This window comes from Falco rusticolus, chromosome 4 (assembly GCF_015220075.1).
Source record: "Falco rusticolus isolate bFalRus1 chromosome 4, bFalRus1.pri, whole genome shotgun sequence".
In the NCBI taxonomy this organism is placed as follows: Eukaryota; Metazoa; Chordata; class Aves; order Falconiformes; family Falconidae; genus Falco; species Falco rusticolus.
This window is the reverse complement of record NC_051190.1, coordinates 33,455,287-33,479,571: the sequence shown is the minus strand read 5'-3', so window position 1 is coordinate 33,479,571 and position 24,285 is coordinate 33,455,287. Positions and strand designations below refer to the sequence as shown.

Sequence of the window (24,285 nt, the reverse complement as noted above, 5' to 3'; positions counted from 1 at the left end):
CCCATCTGGCTGACAACCCAGCTGAATCTTCAAAGCCATTACTCCTCCCGTGGCGCACAGGTCTGCCATGCCACACGGCCACGCAAACACCTGTGGTGGTGGCAGGGCTGGGTGGAAACACGTGGGGACAGGTAACTGGGGGCAGGGGGGACACCACTGAAGCCTTTCACTGCTGCTGTCCCACGACGCCTCACGGCCCAAGTGCCTCAGTCACAGCTCATGGAAGGCTGCTCCTTCGCAGCCCCGGCTCGGCAGGCAGCAGCCCCTCTGCGGGGGACAGTGGGCTTAGAGCCGCCTGTCTGGGTGATGCCGGCCACGCGGGCCCTCAGGTGCAGCTCGAAGCGCGGTGGCACCCCGAAGCCACCCGCAGCCCCCTGCCACCTTGGCCTGCGGCACCCCCAGCGGCCTGCTCCCCTATGCTTCCCCGGGGAGCACCCAGGCGTCCGCATGTCCCCTCCCAAGTTCTCCACGGCTCGAGGCTGCGTCCCCCTCACCGCACATGGCCCTGCGACGCTCCCTGAGGGCACCCAGCACCGAGCTGCTGCGGCGGCGCCCGGGGGCTGAAGGGCAGGGCAGGAAGGGGGACGCGGAAGGGCACAAAGAGAAATGATTAAAAAGCCACTAAAGCCCCGGGTGTCCTGTGGAGACCTTCCCGGCGCCATCCTCGCTAAGTGCCCCGCCGCACCGCCCGCGCCGCCTCACGGGTGCCCTGCCCCGGCCCGCTCCCCCCCTCAGCCTCCCCGGCCCTGCCCGCCGCGCCGCCGGCCCCCGCGGGGAGGAGACGGCGGCGGGAGAGGGCGGCGGCGCTTCCCTCAACCCCGGCAGGCCCAGCCCGGGCCGCGCTGGGCGTCGCATCGGGAGGGCGAGGCGCCGAGGCGGGCTGCGGCCCGACGGCCAGCGGCCGCAGGTGAGAGGGACGTCCCCAGCCCGGCGGAGGGAGGGAGGGAGGGCGGGGAGCGGCGCCGCCCCGCTCCGCCTGGCCGGGGGCTGCGGGGCGGCCTGTCAGCCCGGGCCGCCGCTCGGTCGCAGCGGGAGGGCGGGCGCCAGCAGCGGCGCGCAGCCCGGCGGGAGCGGGAGCCGCGTCCCCCTTACCTCCCTCGGCTCGGGCGGGCAGCGCGGCCCGGCCCGCGGCCACAGGGCTTCGGTGCCGCGCGGCCTCCGCCCGCCCCGCTCGCTGGGGAGACCCGCGCTGTGCGCGGCGCTACGGCCCGCGCCGGCCGCTGCTGCCCGGGGAGCCGCCGGTAGCGCAAGGGCCGCGTGTAGCGCCGGTGGGGGGGGGCGGGGGGGCCGTGGCGCGGCTCCTGCCCTCGCTGTGCAGCGTCCGGCGCGGGGTGCAGGCCGCGGTGCCGTGCCGTGCCGTGCCGTGCCGGCCGTAACGGGGCGGGCGGGCCCTCGCCAGGGACGGCTGCGTGGGAGCACGGTGCGAACGAGGGAGGGTCCCTGTGTACAGGCGGCGTCTCCAGCGGGAATGCTGACACCGTGCCCCTGGAGCAGTACCAGCGGAACGCTTGTCCTGGCCTTCCACTGGCAGGGCCCCGCCGGCAGCAGCAGGTGGCATTTTCGTGGGGGAAGGGCTGATGTTGCCAGAGGTGATGTTGCCTTTAAACTGTCACAGTTTGTATCTTCAGAGCATTTGAACGCGTTTTGCCGTCTCACACGGAGTTCTGAAGCTGTCCAGGGTGAGGTTTCATTTCTGAAGGCAAGGCTACGCACAAAAACACCCCTCGGTAACGTGTTCCCAGCTGCCAGCACTAGTAGCAATAAATGGTCCATGTGGATAGTCAGAATTGATGGTCTTAATGGTGATTCAGCACCCTCATGGTTAAATACGGTTAAATATGGGGTTAGTGTTATAAGGGAAGGTGGGAATCACCTTGGATCTTGGTCCTTGGCTTTGGGAGTTTCCTAAGAGTTTTCAGGCACAGTCCCCCTACACCAGGTACGCTTTTGTAAAAGTAATGTTTTAGACTCCGTGTATCCCATTAACGCTTGAAATCTACATTCTCTGTTTTTGCAAAAGACATATTTTGTTTTCGAAAAAACTTCTCTATGAGCCTGTTACTAATTGTACCTTAATTTTAAGGAGAATTGGATGGCTGAGTGAGAACTGGTTGTTCAGAAGATTCACAGTCGTGGCTGAGGATTACAACATGTCTAAAGAAATGCAAGAACTGCAGAAGCAATGGCACTCCGTGGTGCAGTCCATCCACAGCAACTCAAATGTCAGTCTGGATTATAATCCTATAAAATACATTCATAAAGTTACTCCTTTCATAACTGTTGAAATACCACACCCCAATTTATTTTATTTACTGGTATAAGCATTTGAGATAATAGAGTGGCATTTTATTGAAATGGTTGTGCTGCTACAAAAAGAACAAAAACTACAGTGCATATTTTTTTAAGAGAAAGGAAGTGTCTTTACTACAGTAAAATTTCAGCGTATAGGTGTGACTGCCTCTGTAAAAGGTAATTTTTTTTTTTTCTACCAGTAACATTAAATTCCTAACAACTTAGTGCGGGCATGTCTGTATCACAGTACTTATGCTCAAGAAATGAACAGGTTGCACATATTACTGAGGCATGGAAAAAAGAAAAATAATTTCTAAATATTATAGGATTTTTTCTTAACAAATACAGTTCTCTAGATCAAAGTCATAGTTGTTGAGACCCCACTGAAATCTGTGCAGCTAAATTAATTTGGATTTTTTACTTGTTTTCAGCTTGTGGTTTGTTTTTGTTTGTGGGGTTTTTTTTAATTTGTACAAGACTGGATGGGAAGTGCAAGAGAAACGTGTCTGTTGCTGGTAGAATTATATTTGCTATAAAGTTATCTACATTTTCAGTAAGTCCTCATGCTTTTGAAATTTAGAGGCAACAGCTGCCCTCTATTCGAGCTGCAGACTTACAAAAAGGTGCTACCTGTAGTTCACTGAGTAGCGGTAATCTTTAAGTTATCTATGACAAGAGATGAAAACAATCTGAAATGTTTTTCTTTCATCCACAGGTTGTTGCATTTATGAATTCTCGTGTTGGCCAATATTTAGATGACCATCCTTTTGTTGCCTTATCACTCCTGGTGTTTATTGCACTGTCTGCTATTCCCGTTGCATTTTTCCTGATTTTTGTTGTTACAACAGCCGTAATGGCCTGTATCGGTGTCATAGTCATGGAAGGTATTGTATGCATGCATGTATGTACTTAATCTGTTTTAAGGCATGTTGTCTTTTTTTTTCTTCTTCTTCTTCCTTCTGGAGTTCCCAGTTCAAGCAATTGAGGATTTCTGGATGTAGTCCTCAGGTCTCAGCAGTAGTGAAACTCAATAGGAGAGTAGTAATCTGATTAGGTGTAGTCTGTACGGGGGAACTCCTACTTCCCTTTCTAATCTCAACCACCAGGATAAACCTAATCCATTTATCTTGACCATGCATAGCTTTTATAGAGGCTAGCTAGTTGATTGCAGGAGACTGTTTTTCCCAAATGGTTTGAAGTTGGGGTTGTGGTAGAATGTCAGCACTTCTAATTTGTATATAAATTTGTGTAAATAACAAACTGATTTTCTTTTATTAGGTATTGTAATAGCCACAGGTGGCATAGCTCTCCTTTGCGTTCTGTGTGGCCTGGGTGCACTTTCACTGGGCGTTTCTGGAGTACTGAGTGTTTGTTATGTCGTCCTTTCGACTCTGGTCAACTACTGGTATGCGTCAAGGTGAGTATTGATGTCTTGATCCATGCCTGAATTTCAAACTGCACGACAGTACTATTGCATTTATTATTTCATTTATTTTAAGTGAGCCACTGTTGCTTAGTTATATAAACATTTCTTGAATGCTAGAGCATCTTTGGCTACCCTGGTGGCTTAATGTGTAGCATATAAATGTCTAGTCATCAATACATATTTTATTGAGAATTAATACGTGCACTCTTTCCTATTTAGGAAAGAGGAAATGTAAATAGTCTTTAAATGGGCATGTGCTAACACAACATGACATCAAGCAATAAAATACACCTTTGTCTCACTCAGAGTATTTGTTGCTTTAAATGTCATTAAAACGTTCCTAAACACTGGACTTTGCTTAGAGGATGAACCTTTTGCCATTCTTTCTGTATGGCGACCCAGCTATCTCTGCTTACCTGCATTTGTAGAGTAACGGACCAAAATTAGTTGTAGATTTGGGATAGGCAGAGAGGTAGTTAAAGGGACAATGTGACCAAAATAGAAGTTACAGGGTTTGCCGGATGCTGCACGCGTGCAGCTTGCCAGTGGTATCTCCCAGTGCTTTAGGCTTGGAGGCCTGTTTCGGCAGCATTACCGGAGCCAAGCTTTTACCAAGCGTCTGTCTGGGAGTAACAGGCGCTAGCAGGTTGTGCTGGAGTGCCACCTGTTGTCCCTTTAAATATCTACCAGGGAATGAATAACGATTATGGCTTTTTAAGCACAGAGAAGAGCAATAAGAAAAATTGCAGCTGCTCCCTCCTAGTCTGCTCCTTCATCACAGCTGTGCTTCCTGCACAGCTCTCAAGGACACACAGAATTGCCTGTGGAGCCTGTGGTATTGTCAAGATGACAAGATGATGGCGCAAGGCCCAGTGTGCTTGCATTTGTTTCAGGACTTCATACCACTTGTCCAGGGCATGCCATCACATCTGTAATATTGCCCACCGATTCCAGAAAAGACTTCTTTTTTCCATAGCATATCTGAATATGCAACCCAACCTACAGATCAGCCATATTAACTTACAGCTTTGGTGTTAAAACAGGTAATATCTGGTCTTTTTATGTTCCTGTGTCTTTTGAGAGAAGCTCAAGTAGACCTGCAGCAGATGTTCCACAAGTCTCAGACAGGTTTACATCTCACACTGCTCACCTTTTTTGAGCAAAAAGTTAAAAGACTATAATCTTATGGAAGAACACGCTGTAAAACCATTCTTTCCTTCTGACAGGGGTCAGATAAGGAAGCAAGAAGTTAATGGAAGTTTGCCACAGAAGAGTCCTTCTGTCTTGGATCTTTCTGCCAATAATGGAAAGAATGAATAAGTGGGTTTTTCCACACTTCCCTCATAAGCACTTAACCTTACTCTTCTGACCTTTGCTATGTAATTATTTACTCATCGAGCATTCAGCCTTTGCGCATTCCTTATGGGAACTGAAAAAATCAATAGGCATCTTATATTGGCAATGTAAAACTAATATTAAGAATAACCATTAAGCAGCAGTGTGTTGCAATATTAAGTCTATGTGCATGATGGAACGTTCCACAGAATTTGGTAAAGGGATGTAATAACTGCTACTGTTAAGTCAGTGACAATTGAGAGAAAGGGTAGGTAAATATTTGACTTCCCATTTGTTGCTGGAGTTCTGGATGTACTATCTTTTGAAATTTGTATGCAGCAGTTGGTCATTTTGATACATAAGTGTCAAAGTTCAGAACACGAGAAATGTGTTTTGAAAGGTAAAAAGTATTTTTAAGCCTTAACAGCCTTTGTTAAAATAGTATGAGCACACCATGCTAATGCTTTGTATTTATTATATGAGGAAAGCTGGGGTTTATCATCTGTTAGGTCATAGTATAAGCTTTTATATTATATACCTTAAAATGTTGCATTGTTCTGAAGGGATATTTTCCTTCTTCCTATTGCCTCATCACATCAATGGTATGGTATGCAGTTAGGTCTTGCATTTTTTCATGTTAAGTATTTAATTGCCTGTTTTGCTTCTCAGTTGTAACTCAGTTGTATGTCATTTAAACTTTTCATTTTTGCAAATGCCATATTATTGTTGAGCATTATTAAACTAATAAAGTTAGATGCTTTCTTAAAGTGCTGTTTGTTTAACCAGGTTGTCGTTACTCTTGCTTAGCCTACAGTAAAACCTCTTCCAGATCTACTTCTAGGAAGGCTCCATTTGGAACTGAATTCTTCTCTGTTAAAGTATTTTGGCTGGCCAGTAATGCTGAGCCACAAACTACAGATTACTCCCCTTCTCATGCCTGTAAAGGACATGCAGAATCCTAAGGGCTGAACTAGTGTAATACTCCGGTTTTGCGTGAACCAACACACTGTTTGGCTCCAACATGGAGTCAAAGTTTATCTGAGCCATAATGTGTTCTGCACAGTATGGGTGGTAACACTTCCAGCTGTAGTGATAAGCTGGCACTACACTTCAGCAGTGGAGTAAAATCATCCTTAGTCCTAATCAGTGTTACTGTCTGCAGAAGACAGACAGGACCTGATGCTAATTCATAAAGGGCTTGAGTATTTACTATATTACAGTTAAATGTGAAGGATTTACAGAATGGAGACCATAACAGGAGATCTCTTTCATAATTTACCAAGACAATATTTTTTCACTTGCTTCAAGGCTTTATCCCAGACTTTTTAACTTCTGTGTGGTGGTAGTAGTATACAAGCAGTAAGACGAAAAAAAGCCACCAACAAACAGAAACAGTACTTTCTCTACTTCCCTTGTAACAAAAGCTAGTGCTGTAATAACTTTACATGACATACAGCCTGGAGATATCTATCTGCAAGGTAGAACAAAGGTTTTTTCATGAATATATATACTTTTTTTTGTGGTTGTTACATTGCCAGTATCCCCACTTCAGGATGAAATCTGCAGCTGCTGTCAATTACAGTAGAGCTCTGCCAGTTTACAGCAGGTGAGGGTCAGTGGTGGGGGACAGAATACTGTTCATAATTGCATGGTGCTGTAGAGTGATGCACATTGCAGCTGTAGGTAATCCAACCTAACACCAAATTCCCCAGTGCATACACTGGACTGCAAAAAACCTGAAAAATACTGCTGGTTGCAAGTGAAGAAACTCCAACAAGGTAGCATGTTGGGGGTGTTGAGGTGAAGGAGGTTTTTTGCACTGGCTGATAAATGGAATACATTACCCCTTGTGCAAATGGACCAGTGCCTGCTCTAAGAGTTGTGCAGTACTGAAATAACTGTTTCTAAGTGCTAGAAATCCTTACAGCTAGCAAAAAGTGAGCCTTGAAATAGCATTCTAGCCGTTACAGAAGCCTCCCTGCCTCTCACCAGGCTACGGCCCCCCCACCATCAGGATACAGTTTGAATCTAATGTTACTTTTTCTGGGCAGTAATACCTTCAGTCTAGGAGTTTACAGGCTGCTAAGAGGACTAGTGGTTTTGAGGGAAATAAGGCAGAGGTTAGCATGAATGGATTATAACACAACCACCACCTCATTTACTTCACATTTCCAGTTGTTTGCCTTTTTTACTGCTGAGTTGCTGTAATTTGAAATACACCTTCAAAATAAATCCCATGTTTATCTCCTGTTCTCTTCTATCAGTCTACCTGAAATGAAACATGCATAACTATTACTGTGCTTGAAACCTCCAAATGAATAGGAATGGAAAAGGCACTTCACAGGAGGGAAATAACAATGCTTTTTATCACCCATGTTGCAACTTACCAGGCCAGAAAAACTCTAGCTTTCTGCATACTTATTCACACAGCTTGTACCTTTTCACTTGTAACATGATCTTGCTTCAGAATTAAAACAGATTAACCCCAATCTAAGCTCACAAATCTTGCTGCAATCTTGACTTCAAGTTAACATGGTTCTTTGCAGAATTCTATTGAACTGTTTATACTCAATTAGACCCTAAAACCAAAGCGTGCTCTCAATGCTGGGTATCTATCATTTTGTTTAAAGGATTTTATTTACTTCCAGACCCCGTTTGCCTCTCCAGAGTACAAGTTCATTGCTTAGTCTATTAGTGAATCCTGATCACTGCCTGAAGCACTAAAATGAAATTCTGCTCTCCCTGCAAATGTATTTCCAGCACTCCACTGCCAGCTCGGCAACAGGCACTGCCTTATTACATCCTAGCATCTCTGCCGGGTGGTGGTGCAGGGAGCAGAAGAGCTGCTTTTTAACCTGCATTAACAGCTGCTGATGATGCTCGGAGCAGTGGCTTTGAGCAGCTCCACAGAGCTCCAAGGAATCGGCAGCCTTTTTTCTTACAACATGGAAGATTCTTCAAGCTGCTGCTGGGGACCAATTTTTCCTGAAGGATGGATTTTAAAACAAATCCCAGAGCTTGAATAGCTGCGTCCCCAACAGCTCCAAGGCTGTTCAAAACTTTTCTCTACCTGGTAAGTGCAATAAACAGGTAAGTGAAAATATACATTAGTATGAAAGCTATAAAAGCACAGGCAGGAGGGAAGAAAAATCACTTATGTGAAACAGGTTTGTAGAAAGCCTGAACGTGGATATTATCCATAATCGATCAACATATGTATCAGATATGAATACATGTATCAAAACATACTCATATGTAAGTATGCATTTGAAATTGTGTATATACACATAACATGGAATGACACACACATCGGTGCTCTTCCCTTCTGTTAAGGTGTGTTCATACACATGAAAAATGAGTGTGTGCACATTTGATTAGATACATGTTTTATGTAAACATTTATGAAAGCTGCTGAGAAAGCGCCTGCATGCAGCTAGCCACAGCCACACACACAAAGCACTTTCATGTGCCTGAGAAATCTGTTACTTGCATTCAGAGCACTCACTATCTGTTAGAAGCCAGAATATCCCCAAGGCATATCCTCACCAGTGGTCCTGGCACAGGTTTTTCCTGCCCACACCAGTCTCTGCAGGTGACCCTGACCCCAGCATGAGCTATGGCAGCTTCATCCTGCCCACCCTGTTTGGTATCATCTGTCTGTGGGCATTATTGGTAACAGCCTGGTTATCTGTACAGTCTTAAATCTGGCCCTAGCAGTAGCATCCCAGATACACCATGGAGAGGCTGATAATGAAGGTATCTGCCCTTCCTCATCCACCAGCTGCTGGGGAGCAGAGCCTGGTGCTTTGGGGAGACAATGTGCAAATCATCACTTCCCTGGATGCCAACAACCAGTTCACCAGCACCTATATCCTCACCACTATGTCCATTGACTGCTACCTGGCCACCATCTACCCCTTCACCTCCACTTGCTTCAGGAAGCCCCCCCTGTGGCAATCCTTGTCACCTGTGCACCCTGGGTCCTCTCCATCCTCAGCATTACACCTGCTTGGATGTATGCTCAGCTCATCCCTTTGCCTGGAGGTCTACTAGGCTGTGGGATTCATCTGCCAGACCCCCAGAGGAACATTCATTGGTACACTCTCTACCAGTTCTTCCAGGTCTTTGCCATCCCTTTGGCTTCATCACAGTGGCTTACAGGAGGATCCTGCTCAAGATGGCCAGGTCCTCAGAAGCACTGATGGGCCACAGATGCATGAGGGCTCGAGCAAAGAGGCTGACCCATACAGCAACTGCCATTTGCGTCACCTTCATCTGCTGGGCACCTTTCCACATCCTGCAAGTGGCCCAGCTCACCACGGCCCCACTCTGCTTTTCCACTATGCCTACAATGTGGCTGTTGGCCTGGGGTTTGCCAACAGTTGTCTGAACCCCTTTATATCTTGCTGGGCCAAAATTTCCAGAGGTGGCTCGGTGTTTGTGGAAGGCCATCTACTGCAGGGCTGGCTTCCCCAAATGGGAGCAAAAGCATGTGAGAGGATGCAATTGGGTCAGGACAGCCACTGCTGCATTTGGTGTCCATCTCTGGTAGGTATCAAGACCCACAGGATTTCAGGTGTGCCTCTACAAGCCAGCCACTCCTCTTGCCTGAGGAAACAGTTGGTGGCAGGCAGGTGAGCACCACACTACATCTCCTCTGGAACAGATCTTTACTTGGCCAGGAGTCAAGGCTGTGGCAGCATTTGGGCAGAAGCCCTGTTTAGCAGTGTTTCCTTATTTATATCTTCCCCGACAGCTATTAATTATATTCTCCCCAGAGGGAGATAAAGATCTTTCAAGCCTTTTATTAATTACCCCACATAATATTTTGCTGTAAAACCCCCGACAAGCAGCAACCCACTGCCCAAAGCTAAGACACTGCCACCATTTTCAACTTCATAATTTTCTAATTAATTTCTTGCTTTAAGCTCACTAAGAAGGAATTTGGACCATTCTGGATTTTTTTCTTGAAATATGGCTTAGGAACGTAACACACTTTACCATGGTTTTAAAAAACTAGGACAATCATGTCTTCATGAATCATTTTCTGTCATTTTAAAGCCAACAAAACTACCCATTTTCCAGAATCAGCAGTTGTCAAGAAGCCCAGCAAGCATTCCAAAATGTTTACATTAAAAGCAATCAGACTGATTTATTCTCACTCAGACAGTTCCATACCATCTAGGGGACAACAGAAACCCAAGTTAAACAGTAACTGCTTCTAAGTCACCAAGTGGCTTTGCAGTGGGAAGTAATGATTAGATCCTACCTACATTTTGAGAAATAACAGAACAGTTTCTTACCGTTTGCAGCATGTCATGTGTGTGTATCATTGTGGTATTTCCTCAGCTGCCAGCAAGCTTTTAGTAAATACACATCTTGAAGCATATTGCTCAGGTTTTTAACCTGATCGTAGGTGGCTCAGTTCCCATGTGCCCATCTTAGGCAATTTTGAAAGGACTTGACAGCAGCAACCACAGAGCATCCATTCTCTGACAGGCAAACCTCTCTGCTGCACATGGCAGCCAGAATCACTGGGCTTTACTTTCAAACCACTATTATTCTACTAATAGAAGGCACCTACATCCAGATAAACAGATGAAAACACAGGTTCTAAACACTTTTATTTTAAAGGAACATTTGCCTCCACAGTAAATCAAATTAAAGCTGCTTAAAGGATGCTTTTGTACTTCAAGATACTATGAAGGCCAGACCAAATTCTTAATCAAGAATACTCAGTTACTAGAACATACAACCTACTTTAACCTATTAAAATTTAAGTTACTTCCTCACTAGCTTGATTTGTTCCTGCTCTTATAAAGTAACTAAACATCAACACTGCAAATAAACATACATACCTATGATTATTTATATGCACTCTGCAACATGGGGGATCTTTATCTTCATCTCTTTAGATTTCCAGGAGCCATTAATTTTAATGGCACATTAATTCTGCAAACTACTACAAAACCCCATAGCCAGCAATCCCAGAGACAAGACTGCCTCCAGTAGCTTTTCAGGAGGCACTTCCAAAGACAGAGCAATAAAACCCTCACACCTGTCTCCAGTGACAACACCCAAAAGCTTTAGACCACAGCTCATATATGGTTACACAGCTGAACGACTAATCCTTTCCCCTGAATTTCCTTCAGACCCTCATTTTTTGCTGAAGGGAGCAGGCATTGCCTAATAAATCCAGGATACACGGAAACAAGTACATTTATTTCAGCTCAGAGTCTGGCCCCACACAAACCATATCCTTCTGCATTTTAAATTGATTTTTCATCATGTAGTTCATTCTGTCATTAGCACTTACCAGGAGCTAAAGCTGTCAGCTCTCAGCCACCAGCAGGGAATGATGGAGCAGATGCACTCCTGCTGCCCTGACCTTTGCATGTTTATCAGTCACTGTCTTTTCAAAGCTTCTCACCATATCTTTTTAGTAAGAGCTGCTCTCAGCGCTGTGCCATCACCACATTAGCACGGTTTTGTACAGGGATACACTAAAGAAATAGGACTGGGTCAGCATAAACCAGGTGTTTTTGTTGGCACCAGTAAGGCCATCCCTCAAATGAGGGTGTAGGTTGTTTGGTCATCTGTGGTTTGTGTTGTGGTTTTTTTCTTTAAATTATTAAACACTGCAGTAGAGCTAAGTGGTAAGGGAGACTAGGAAGATGGTGCTAAGGTTCTGTTTTCTCAGCCACTGTCTCGGCTCCCTGCAGAACAACACCAGCCTAGCAGGGAAGCAGCAGGAGCCTTTCCCACCCCAGTAGCGCTATTCCCAATGGATCCCCAGCCTCCCCAGCCCCAAGGATCAGGCTCGCTGGCCCTCACTTCAGACATAACAGTACACCAGTGGTCAGCCACTCCTGCAGCCCTAACCCCTACCTCCTAGGGGACCCCAACCATCCTGTCTCTCCAAGGAGCTTTAGAACCACCAACTTTTGCCACAGTTCCTGCAGCAGCTGCCTGAGCTCAAAGCTGCAGAGACCCCAAGCTGACCCCATATGCAACAGGTTTGATAGCTCTTCTCCTATGCCTCCTCTCACTGCACCCTCATCCACACACGGCCATCCCACATGGACCAGCAGAGGGACATCAGGCCTGAATGCAGTAAGGGAATCCCTTGTATTTGTAAAGTGAGCTTAAAGATTCCACAGTTCAACAGGGGACTGAGAAAGACCAGAGCTCAGCTCTTACAGGAAGGGAGAAGGAATGCACATGGCTGGGCTCCAAGTTAAATTATTTACAGAGAGAGAGAAATAATTCCTTCCTTTAAATGAGTTACATGAGTCTTCACTCAAACTTCCCCTATGGTATCCACAAATAGAGCACAACACCAGCCTGGGGGAACTATGGAGTTAATCCTCCCAGGAGCTAGTGACAGATCTCCTCTCATATGCCATGCCAGACAGCCTTCCCCTAAGCAGACAGGGTTAGCCAGGGCCAGGAACCAGGCAAGAACAACCTGGATGGCTGTCACTGTGTGTCACCTCCCCAGCTAGTAAGCTTAATACAAGAGAGAGGTCAGAGCAAGAGTAGAGCTCTTACCTACACTTATTAAAGTGAGGTGTTTTAAACACCCTCACTAAAGCAAATCTCCAGATTCATACAAGCAAGCTATGTGTCAATTTATGGGAGCGTTAGCTAGCATTTCCAAGTATTCACGGGACAGCCAACAATGTTATTTAGTAAATTCCAACTGCCCAGAGCAGAGGTTCAAACTCTATCCAGCAATAAGAAACAAAGACTTCTCCGCCTGAACATGCACTGATCTCTTCCTACACTTGAGTAAAACGGAGAAGGGGGAACATTAAGAATATCAGCCTTGTTTGGCTCAGAAAAGCCAAGAGCCTGTACACTTAAGTACAATGTGCTGTCATATACATAAACTCTCTTCATCAAGCACCACTTTTTGAGCTTTTGCAGAAATACTTCATATTCCATTCAAGTGCTAAGTCAACAGGACTTAAGTACAGTAGGTGGTTTGCTGGATAATAGCCTAAGTAATCACCTCAACCCTAACGCCTACCAGGCTAATAGAAAGTAAGAGCTAGTTGCTCCAACAGTTCTAATGTGAAATTGACAGTTTCATTGTACTACTGTTGGCACTGTAACTGTGATTAACAACAGCATAAAGCCTTCATAATGATTACTCTCAGTACTCCATGCTCTCCTTGCATAAAATCCACATTGGTATTTAGAAAATGTACCCTGAAACCTGTTTTATTAAAAATAGCTTGTTGATAATGCTGTTACATGAAGCAGGGGCTGTGGCAGGTGAGCCCCCTGCCCTGTACTATTTATGTACAACACACAGGACAACAAGCATCAGCAGAGTCTGTCCACTGACTTGACCTGAAGCCCTACATGCTCAGAGCACATGGAGCTGGAGTGGTGATTATCACCCTCCCTGTTCACACCAAGTTGCCAGACAAAGTTTGACCCAAGAGTGCTACAGTCACAGTGCAGAGCACTCATCTCTTCATTCTGCCACATATAGTTGTATTTCCATGCCTCATTCCCTTGACAGTGCATACAGAATACAAAATAAAAAGCATAATTGCATGGCTGACACTGCCTCACTCCAAATGGAGTGTTCTACCTACAGATATTGCTGTCCTGGTCTGTACTGAAAGCTGCAATGAACAACCACAGTGACATTTTAAGAACATACACTGACCTTTTAAAAAAGCACTTATTGCCCTGCTGAATTTCTGAGTGCAACGCCTTTCATGCCAGGTGTCCTGGTTTCAGCTAGGATAGAGGTAATTATCTTCTTATTTGCTGGTATAATGCTGTGGTTTGGATTTTGTATGAAAATAATGTTGATAGTAACAACTGAACCATCAGTGTGTCAGTAGTGCTTACACAGAGTCAGGAACCTTTGTTTCCCATGCTCTGCCAGTGAGCAGGTGCCCAAGAAGCTCTGAGGGAGCAGAGCCAGGACCAGGGCATCCCAAAGGGCTATTCCATCCCACAGAACACTATGCTCAGTACATAAACTGGGGGGAGATGGCTGGGGGCCACCATCACTGCTCAGACACTGGCTGGGCATCAGTCAGCAGGTAGTGAGCACCAGCATTGTGCATCATTTAAGGGAGGGGGGGGGGGGAAGTTGCCCTTTGGGTTTTATTCTTCTCTCTCTCCTCTTCATTACAGTTATTTCCATTATTAAACTGTTCTTATCTCAGTCCACAGCTGTTACCTTCCCCCATCCCCCAGTTCTCCTCCCCATCCCACTAGGAGCAGTGGGGAGCAGGTGGCTGCATGGTACTGAGTTGTTGGATAGACAAACCACAACACCAGGTTACATGAAAAGAAGTGTCTTAGGCTCTGTAAAGAGATGCACATACTGCAGATTTTGGCATAACATGGATTTTTTTGAAAATAACTGAATGAAATCAGTCATGAACAAAAGCATCTGATAAGCATTTCAAAAAGGAAAGTGGCTGCAAAGTTCAACAGGAACATAACACAACAATGGGAGATTCAGGAAATTCAATATTATTAGCTCATCACTGAAGATTTTGCTTTAATGATGACTATTAAGAGGACAAGCAGTATTGTTTCATACATAGATGAAAGACCAGGAATATGCAATAGTCAATTAATGGAGTAAGCATGCTGCACTGAACTCCCCCTACCCTGACAGGCAGGGGAAAGCCACAAGAAAAGCAGAGGCAACAAACCTGAAGTGGACCCAGTAAACAAAGAAATGTTTTTCTGCAATCCATAATCAGCCTGAAGTATTTATCACTAAAATGACAGAGGCTGGGAGTAGTAGAACCAGAAATAATTTGTTAGTAATTAGCAAACCTATTCATAAGCCTCTTAAGCCCTTGGTTTTAAACCATTGGTTTTCAAAAGCCCCCCATAATCCCTGGCTGACTACTGCTGCAATACAGTATAATCTCATAGAATAAGAAGCATTACAGACTCAAGAAGCCCGAGGTTTAACCTTGACAAAGCGATATTGCTTTTAATGTGGCAGCTGTCTTGGTCTAGAGAAGTCTCAGCAAGAGATCTACTTGTCTTTTATAGCCAGTTGATTCATTTCCACCTTCACTAGCAGTAAACTTAAGACTGGTTGAACCTACACATTGCTCTCCCCACTGCTGCAGCACAGACTGTTAGGACATGCCAGAACCAAACTGAAGTGACTGACGCTGCTCTTGAAGGTAAAAGTGATGTGGCATTGAGTACTGCTACACAGATTGCTCTTTATCCATTACAGCCAAGCTACTACATGGAACACACATACTCAAGCACCACACAACATTCACTGAGCAGTTTCCTTTCACCCTATTGAAACCTTTATGTTCACCCACAATTGAATCTAGAGATCTAGAGTTTTTGTAATCTAGGTCATTACCATGAAGTAAATTCACAGCTGGGCTTTGATTCTGTCTAGTAACTGTTATAAGACACTGCTCATTTTCATATAAACCCAGCTAAACTAGTATTAGGTTTATACTATTTTGTTACTGCTGTAAAGGGTCTAGATGATGTCGAGCTACCAACACTAGGCTTAACAACTGCACAGTTAACCTGTGTTAAAGGAGCACTACTTTGTCTTGAACTACTGTTTTTATTCAGTTATATCCTTTTCTACAATCCTAGGAAAAAGCAGGAGAACTCTATGGGATCTTGTATTAAGAAGCCAGTTCTCACAGTATTAAGAGTTAATTATACCCTGTCAGTCATCCTATAACATGATTTAAGAAGCTGAAGAAACTATCCAGGATAGGGGAAACTGTCATTGTCACTTTAGTCTTATCCAAGAGGCTTTGTCTTTTAAGAGCTTCTGTTCTAGTTCTGCTCAGTGCTCTCACTGAAACTACCAATATTGAGAGCAGCATCACTGCTCAGTGAGCCACATGTCATCTTTGTCCAGTCTACTACTTCGAATGTTACCCAGCAACAACTCCACAGCTACACAACTCATCCAGGAGACTTTTACAGTCACGTTTCCACTCCAAGTTTATTTGTAAAAAACAATACACTAACATACCATGTTTACCATGGATGCTCTTCTCTTTAGGCATTTAAGAAAAGCCAAAAATAGTAGCATTGTGGCCGCCACAGAAAGAATACCAACAGCAGTCATTGTAATGACAGTCCATGCCTCCTTGCTCAAGAAAGCAGTCCCTACAAAAGATGCAAAAAAAGTGTGTGGAGACTGCTTTTCACTAAACCTACACAACATGCATTAGCACCGCACTGCCTCAGTACCTTGGGTTGCAGACCATCCTTCTGGCACGAGCAGAACAGGACCCTGCAAGCTCACCACTGCTGTGTTTACACCTGGCATCCCACTCCCTGCAACAGCAACACAGCAGAGGTTAACCCCAGCGTACAGCAGGTTCTCTCGGATCAGTACAACCCACCATCTGCTCTGCCTTACCTCGCTTGCTTCTAGATGGCCTAGGGCATCTTGGCACACACAGTGGGGAGTCTGGTTGAAAACGGTCACAGATCAGAACACTGCAGTGGAAGTACACCTAGGACAGAGAATGAGAGGCCCATTCACTTTGAGACAAGAACTGCTCCTACTTACTGCTCTAAGTAGGAGAATAATGTCACCTACTAGGCCAGGGAGGGCTTTGTCACCAGAGACAAAGGCAAAAGTCTTCACTTCCAGCCTTTGACGATAGTTGGCATAGCTGACACCATGCCCCACAGGATGGAACACGGTCCTGTAGCTGTCCAGGTCATACGCACACCTGCCAACAGGTAAGCAGCAAGTTAGGGTAGACAAGATTTGGGGCTTGATTTTCTTAGCAGCAGGCTAAAATTCAAGGTAGGAAGATGGCAGCACCTCTGCAAGTTCCAGCATACCAGGGCAGTACCTGGAGGGCCACCTCAGATGAAGCCCTTGTAGCTGGGGTTCTGCTCCTGAAGTACGGGGGAGAAGCAGCAAATCCTCCCACCCACTACCAAAAGGTGGTGTCATTTCTCTGGCAGGGCACTCACCCATCAACAACAATATTCCACTGAGGAAGCAAACTTGGATTTTGTGAAGCCGTTGCCCAACAGTCATCCAATACCAGATGGAGATTGGGATCATTGCGGTTCAGGACCTGAACTTCCAGGAAGATGGGCTGCTGTAGGTACCTCACAATTGGGTATTGATCATCACGGTATGGTTGCCTATATGAGTCCTCTGCAACGAGCCAAAGCTTTGTTAGGTAAGTCAGTGTGCAGAGCATCCTGAAGAACATCTGTCAACAGCAGCTGGTCTACCAGCTGCTGTCAGTCCTAGAGCCACAGATTTAAGGCATCTGCCTGAGGTAGCATGAGTGGGAGGGAAGCACATCATTAGAAGCCCATGCACCAGAACAGTTTGCTCATACATGCTTCCCACCCCCAAGCTCCAGCTGCTTCCCAGTCACCTGAGCCCAGGGTCAGCTTTACCTGGGTAACTTAGAAGAACCAAGGAGAGGGGACCCTGGTTCACTGAAGAAGCCAGAGGAGGAAGGTCATCTGCCCTTATAGTGAGGGAAGCATCACCATTGCTGAAGGAGCACAGAACTGTTAGCCTAGAACAAGGAAGGAGCAGGTAAGTCTTATGTTCATATATAGGATATATGGACTTTGTAAGATGTTTCCAGACACACCTAAGTTCACTGTCCCTTGAGATCCTGCGCAGCGGGAAGTCTGCCCATGATGCCCTCACCTCATTCTCATAAACAATCTTCTCTCCATCAAACTGCAGATGAATAACAGCATTAGTGAGGACATTCCCAGCATGTGAAGCCCTCCCCAAACCTGGCTACACACTTACCCAAAACCTGGTCCCACATCCATTCAGTGGGACATGAAACCAAACCCTGTCATTCAAAGAAGACTTGAAGGCTGGCCGGCACGCAGGATCTCTGAGCCTAAGCATATCCAAATCTAGCAGTGGTGTAGTACTGTCAGCAAGGATTTCAAAATCCATGTACCCATCCTGGGTGCACACAGCAGCTGCAAGAGGTTTACATGAGTTGCCGTGCCAGTCAGCAACAGCTCAATCTGCCAAGTGCTGTTGTGTTCTTGCTAGATACATGTCCCTGTGGAGGGCTAGTTCAAGTACAAGTGATGCTGAAGGATTACCCTAGCAGCACACGGGCCGAGTCCGTGGCAGAAGTTGGTCACTTACCTATTGGTGCCTGCTGGTCACAGGGGCACTCTGGGTGCATCACCATTGCCACAGTCTCCCCATGGAAGTGAAAAGACAGTTTCAGAGAGGACATGTAGGACTGAAGTCCTGAGCAGCTCCCCTCACGTCGCTGGAAGACAAGAATTACTCTTCAGTGTAGCTACAAGAGCTCATTTCAACACAGGCATGCATCAGAGCAGTTTCACTTGCCCTGAGGCCATGGTGCTCTTCATACTCAACTCATTTATTAACTTGCACTGCCCCAGGCACAAACACCAACCTGCTCCTAGAGGAGCATTTTCACCACCAGCTGTCCCCCCCCCCCCCCCCCCCCGAGACTTCATGAAACCCATTACCTTTGAACGATGCTTACCTATTATAAAGTCGGTTCTCATTGCCCTCAGCAAGCCACAGGGCACATGGCTGGCTTGACAGGTACATGCCTAGCCACGGTCATAGCTACTGTGCTCTGGCTCTCAGTAAGCAGGAAGGAATTGTGATCACACAAAATCCTGTGACTTGATCAGAACTCACCCTGGACTTCAAGACTCCTCTGTTAATATGTAGCTTGACCCCTCTCCCTGTGTCTAGACTAATCCCATTTTTCTGGAGCTGGTCCATTGGAATGGTATTATCCTCTACACCAACAGCTGTAAGGGTCCCCGGGAAGGCTGGGATGGCAACAGTCATGTGCGTTGCATTACAGATTGCTGGACCTGCAACAATATCCTTGTTAAACATCACACTAGTTCCCTCAGGGCAGAGGCAGGTCAGGTTCTGACCTTCTCCATGCGTTACCTGGTGCACAAATCATTCTTGACTCCACAGCCAGGCCATGTTCAGGGGGGCCATACATGAGCTTGAGTGCTACAGTATAGAGCACCTTATCGTTGTGCTGGCAAAGAAAATACAGAGCTCCATTAGAGTGCTCAGCTCATAGTCCATCGTAAAACCAATGCTGCAGGGCCATATACTGTGTCTGGTTCATCACTGCTACTATTCATACTAGCTTCAACAGCAGCTTCTTCCTATCTCAACACTCTTTCAAAAAGGCTCTGCTCATGAGACTGCCAGTCAGATGGTCACCGGACAGGCTATAGCCAGATTCCCACTTCGGCAGATGCCCATCGATGTGCTGCTGTCTGAAGTGCACACTCTGCTTCCCCATTTTATCAGGCTGGGCAGTTCAATGACAGCTATGCCATCAGCCAGCTTTGCAGACACCAGCTAGGCAGAGCACTGCATCAGCTTGACATCAGCTCTGGCCAAGAGTCATCAGTGCTTCCTACAGGCCTACAGGAAGGATATACCCAGCCTCTTAGGGCAGCACTGCCTCCTCAGTGCCAGCTCTTTATTCCCCTACCTTGTAGGAGACAACTCCAGCAGCAGTAAAAGCCACCTGAAGGGTCAGGTTGTGGCCATCAGCTAGAAGATTATAGCCTTGCTGCATGGCTTGCCCAAGGCTCAGCTGATGTGTTCTGGTTCCATCATCAATTGACAGAGTCCAGGTCATTGGAGTTGCTGGAACCTGCAAAGCAGGAGATCCTTGCTTGGGAAGGGAAGGCGCAGCAAGGCATTACACAGTTCTTCACCCTGCAGGACTGCTACCTCACAAGCTCTACATTCAAGGTCCTTATATTGATAGCATAGAATTAGGCTTCCCAACAAGACAAGCACCCCAGAGAGGTAACTACTCCAGCTTGAAGACATAAGGCTCAGGTTTGGTCCAAAACCCTGGCATTCCCCCACCCTCCCTTTGCAAGGCAGAAGGCACATACCACATGCTCATCACTGAAGCTTGGAATAAGTCTTGGGAAAGTAACCTGGAACACAGCACAAGGGTTAGACCATAGGAACAGACAGCGGTCACAACCCTACAGCTAAGAAAAGTCTCTGCTATGGTTTTCCAGAGCAGACAGCTGGCACCAGCATCCCAGTTCCCCCTGCAAAAGGGCTGGAGCCAGACCATGTACATCATTAATGACTATTTGCAAACTAGCTCTTCAAAGAGCTAGGGTCATGCCAAGAAGAACATGCAGCCAACAGACCTCCCTGAAGCTGGCTGGAGCTTTCCCCAGATCCCAGCCATGCAGTTCCAGGAGACAGCCACCCTGCCTTGCAAGCCTCTAAACAGGATCTATAGCTCTCCTAGTCCCCTACTTACTGCCATCAAGTCTTTTGTACAGTTTGTTGCACCAGCAAAGAAAGGAGTAACGATTGTTGCACCAGCGAAGAAAGGAGTAACGATTTCATCTGCATGAACACTATCACAGTGGGTGCTGTAGGTTATGTTCTTCTCCTCTCCCATAGTGTCATTCACCAGCAGCTTCAATCTTAGCTGGTACTGACCATGCTATGGACAAGAGACATTAATTAGAAAGAGGCAGCAGTACTCAGTACAGCACGAGGACAACTAGAAGTCATTGAAACTAAGCCTTAAAAGTTGTTTTAGAAGTTTGTACCAGACAAACCAAGATAAACTTATTTTGAGAGCCCTATAAAAAAAATAATGCCAAGTTCTCTAGGAAAGCATGGGGCCACAAGGTTAGGTTGAAAGCAGAAGATACAGAGACAGCTGCAGGAGTCAAGAAAAAGCTCCAAGGGCTAGCAGGTTGTAGTGCCAGAGTAAACTGTTCAAGAAACAAGTTAATAAGTGCCAAAACCAAGACTCTTGTGGTATTTCAAATGCCTAAAAGCAACAGATACCAGTAAAGCCCCTGTTTTTGAGGCTAGTTTGGGTTGGTCTCCCACTTACTGTTCTACCTCAACAGCTATGAGCAACATGTGTTAATTGCTCTGTCAATACAGAGATGTAAACAAAGGGTGCTTTGCAGCTCTTGAGGCTAGTTCCCCTGCGTACAAAACATCCTTTGGAGTAGCTCAATTCCTTTACAGGAGGACACAACATTTCTGGCAGCATCTGAGGGGGTTTAATGCACAGTTGAAAGAAAAAGCATTCTAGTAGTTTTTTTTCAACTCCTGGCACAAGCTGCTCTTCTAGAAGAGTTTTACATTATCGGAAGTATAATTATTTCTACTCTTTAAGAAAGATAGAGCTAGAAGTCTTATTAAACCCAGTCCCAGCTAGGAAAAAAAAATCCATAATCTATCACAGCAACTTCCCAGAACAAAAACCCCTTTACCTCCAGGCTAGTGCAGTTGACAAATGGGACAAAAAGCAACAGCTTCTCATAATAGACAGTGGGGTCACAGGACACAATCTCCTCACCGCTCGCATCTGGGGAGGACAGGGAAGGTCAGCCATGCAGGCAAGCAGCTGCTTTCATGCTGCAGCAGGAAGGGCCAGGGCAGCAGTAGTACATACCAACAACATGCACATGCCAGGAGTAGTTGCCAAGCTCTCCAGAAAACTCAACTTCCATCCCATCCTCATGGCAGGTCACACGCTCTGCAGAGGGAAGACCACCATCAGCCTCCTGCAGGCACACCCCCTGCAAGCCCCCCAGCTAGCCAGCCCCCTTCAGAGCTCCCTTCCACACCCAGGCAGGAGGAAGCAGCTCCAAGCAAACCCAAAGCTCACATCCACACCACTACCAGCCCAGAGAAGCCTCATTACCCAAGAGATCCTGATCCCCCAGGCCATCAGCACAAGGGGCTAAGGGCAGCAAAAAGCCAAACAGGAGCAGCAACCTGCAAGCAAAAGGACTAAAATGAGAGAGCATCAAGGAAAGGACCCAGCTCCCCATCCCACCCCAAGCCCCACTCACCACATCCTTGAGGTGCTCAAGCACTGCAGCTCCTCAGGCAAGCCCACCACCACAAGCTTGCTTCTTGGTGGCCCAGGGAGGATTATATAGGGCCCGGGGTCAGGCTCCACACAGGTGCAGCCTTTCTGCTGCCCGGGGGACAGAAAGCTTGCACCTGCCCCTCCCTGAGATGCAGCCTCCTCGCTGGGAGGAGGAGAACTCACAGGAGATCTTAAGGTAACAGTAAGCCTTCGGCAGGGGTTGTTATTTCCTTCTGGTTTGAAGGCATCTTTTTCCTTGCTGTGATAATGTACTCCCTTTATTCCCTTGCCAGATGTTGCATGGAAGAATGCACGTCTTTTTGACAGTTATTTTTTTTAACGAGGAGATTTGTGTGCCACTTTGATTTTCTGATGATTTAAAATAATTCCGCTGGGAGATTTGAATGTAACTGAGAATATTTTGTTCCCTGTATAGGCAAATCTGCAATGCAGATATGGATCTAATTAGGAGGAAAACATGAGTGGCAAGTTAAGGAAGAGAAGTCCTAGATCAGATCTTTAGATTGGAGTATCTCTGGAGGCTTTGGTTGGACTGTCATTGTCAAAAGCTGTGTGGAAGAGGCCTGGAAAGAAAAAAAATCCGAGATTTATATTACCTTTTAGCTACCACAATGCTTTTGATTTCAGACAGACTTGTAAAAAAACCCCCAAAGACTCGTATTTTTAAAAGTAATTGAATTCTTGAGATGGGAGAAAGCAAAAAGATAGATCATAGGAAAAGAGGAAAATTAATAGTATGGATGGTAATTTAGGAATGGGATGTTAAATTTGGCTTCAGGGAATAACAGATTTTGTATTAATGTACCATATATTAATGTAAAATATATCCATTTATATTTCATTTTACAGTTATAGACTGTGCCTAGAGCAGATTTTAGGGTTTCCCAGCCCAAGTGACAGTAGCTTCAGTTCTCTTAAAGACTTCAGAGCTGTGAGACAGAGTTTTCTGTTGTCTGCTGGTGGGTATTGAAGCACTGGGAACTTGGACGGGACAACAGCATGAGCAGAGGCAGGTACCTGCAAAGCGTGTGGTTGCCATCGGTGCACTGCCTGGCAAAGCAGTAGGATCCATACAGGCAGAGCAGGTGGCTAGTGGAAGTGATTTGAAAATGTACATTCCTTTAACTCTCACCCTTGTGAGAACATGGCAAATGCAGAGATAAAGCCATTAGGCAAGTGGGGATACCAAGGGTGCACGATGCTGCTCACAGCAATAAGCAGGCATTAGCCTGGAGCAGTAACTGCACCCAAGAAACAGTGCCTGATGTTAGCAGCACAAAAAGAAATTACACTTCTGCTTTTGCTATCAATAGTATTAGCATGTGGCCAACCTTCGGCCAACCTTTGGCTAGAAATTAACTTCCCAGAGACTCCTAAATTTGCAAACACGGATCATTTAGTTTTCTTTTCCCCTTTCTTTTCCCCTTTCTTTTCCCCTTTCTTTTCCCCTTTCTTTTCCCCTTTCTTTTCCCCTTTCTTTTCCCCTTTCTTTTTTCCTTTCGTTTTTAATAATGAGATTCATTGTTTTCAAAAGCAATGAGCATACAGAAAACTAACAAAGCAAACTCTGAAGCCAGACACAAGCTGATCATATTATGTATCTATTGTTTAGCTTGGGTTTACCTAACACAGTAGGGGAAAACAAGTGTTTCAGGTATACATCCTTTAAAGAATCACGCAGATGAGTTATTTTCAGGCAAGCAAATCTGATATGAATTTAAATTTACTCGTAACTTCCCTGCCCCCAATTCCTAGTTTCATTGAGTTGTTGGAAAAGCCGTAAGTCCCGGGGAGCTTTGGATCACGTTCCCAGAGCGTGGCTGACTGGGCTGGTAAAGGCTCCATCCTGCACTATGCTGGAGCGATGCTGCTGGTGTGGGGAGGGTCTGCAGAGGCCGGAGCAGTGGCAGAAGGGCAGCCCCCCCCTCACCTGCTGGAGTCAGCTCAGGGGCTGCCAGCTCCCAGTGCCTCACAACATGCTGGGACTTTGTAGCTGGAAGGTGATGTTGGGCCAGACAACACTGAATGGGTAGGGCAATGCCATTGCCGCGGCCACCACAACTGGGTTTGCCCTGCAGTGTGTGTTAGCAGCTCCTAATATCAGTCTTCGAGTACACAGATTTGTACGATGTAATTCATCAGATTGTGCTAAAAAAATCAGTTGTAGCTTTGCTTAATGTGTCTGAATTTGAGCTTAACGTACAGAGAAAGCGTGACCATTCCCCCTGTTGAACTTGTAACAGTAGCTCTGGCCAGCTAATTCATGCCCTGAGACACAAAACTATCCCCATGGCTTGCTTTTTTTCCTGCTGCAAAAAC

General features: G+C 46.1%; 3 protein-coding genes across 7 annotated transcripts; 2 read left to right on the top strand and 1 right to left on the bottom strand.

Moving 5' to 3' along the window:
- Positions 1-748: 748 nt before the first annotated feature.
- TMEM159 (transmembrane protein 159) lies at positions 749-5,820 on the top strand. Of its 5 annotated transcripts, none has more exons than XM_037386762.1 (6): positions 820-907; positions 1,616-1,679; positions 2,084-2,222; positions 3,008-3,176; positions 3,571-3,709; positions 4,945-5,820. In XM_037386762.1, the coding sequence occupies exons 3-6, from the start codon at positions 2,151-2,153 to the stop codon at positions 5,036-5,038; spliced, it is 474 nt and encodes a 157-aa protein (XP_037242659.1). In that variant the 5' UTR covers positions 820-907; positions 1,616-1,679; positions 2,084-2,150; the 3' UTR covers positions 5,039-5,820. The 5 variants fall into 5 exon arrangements, with proteins under 5 accessions (XP_037242660.1, XP_037242659.1, XP_037242657.1 ...); XM_037386760.1 differs by having other exon boundaries at positions 1,616-1,727; XM_037386763.1 differs by lacking the exon at positions 1,616-1,679 and having other exon boundaries at positions 749-907.
- Positions 5,821-8,662: 2,842 nt separating this feature from the next.
- LOC119145760 (melanin-concentrating hormone receptor 1-like) lies at positions 8,663-9,691 on the top strand. Its single transcript, XM_037382417.1, is given in 7 exon segments — positions 8,663-8,711; positions 8,714-8,770; positions 8,812-8,874; positions 8,877-8,995; positions 8,998-9,181; positions 9,184-9,372; positions 9,375-9,691. Coding segments are annotated over 7 exon segments (978 nt in total).
- Positions 9,692-15,635: 5,944 nt separating this feature from the next.
- On the bottom strand, positions 15,636-24,010 carry ZP2 (zona pellucida glycoprotein 2). Its single transcript, XM_037382415.1, has 18 exons — positions 23,940-24,010; positions 21,775-21,848; positions 21,523-21,606; positions 21,341-21,435; positions 20,362-20,550; positions 19,976-20,020; positions 19,561-19,725; positions 18,996-19,092; positions 18,732-18,913; positions 18,198-18,327; positions 17,841-18,022; positions 17,674-17,765; positions 17,471-17,595; positions 17,030-17,219; positions 16,644-16,779; positions 16,461-16,557; positions 16,289-16,375; positions 15,636-16,204 (listed from the first exon to the last, which is right to left on the bottom strand). Exons 1-18 carry the CDS (start codon positions 24,008-24,010, stop codon positions 16,059-16,061), a joined length of 2,187 nt encoding a protein of 728 aa, XP_037238312.1. The 3' UTR covers positions 15,636-16,058.
- Positions 24,011-24,285: the final 275 nt, after the last annotated feature.

Coding starts and splice junctions, on each gene's coding strand:
- ZP2 (XM_037382415.1), bottom strand. CDS start 24,010: ATGGCATTGCCCTACCCATTCAGTGTTGTCTGGCCCAACATCACCTTC. Junction 21,607..21,774: donor GGGGGATCAGGATCTCTTGG/GTAATGAGGCTT, acceptor TTCCCTCTGCAG/AGCGTGTGACCTGCCATGAG. Junction 17,220..17,470: donor GGTTCTTCTAAGTTACCCAG/GTAAAGCTGACC, acceptor GGCTCGTTGCAG/AGGACTCATATAGGCAACCA.
- TMEM159 (XM_037386763.1), top strand. CDS start 2,151: ATGTCTAAAGAAATGCAAGAACTGCAGAAGCAATGGCACTCCGTGGTG. Junction 2,223..3,007: donor CCATCCACAGCAACTCAAAT/GTCAGTCTGGAT, acceptor TTTCATCCACAG/GTTGTTGCATTTATGAATTC. Junction 3,177..3,570: donor CGGTGTCATAGTCATGGAAG/GTATTGTATGCA, acceptor TTCTTTTATTAG/GTATTGTAATAGCCACAGGT.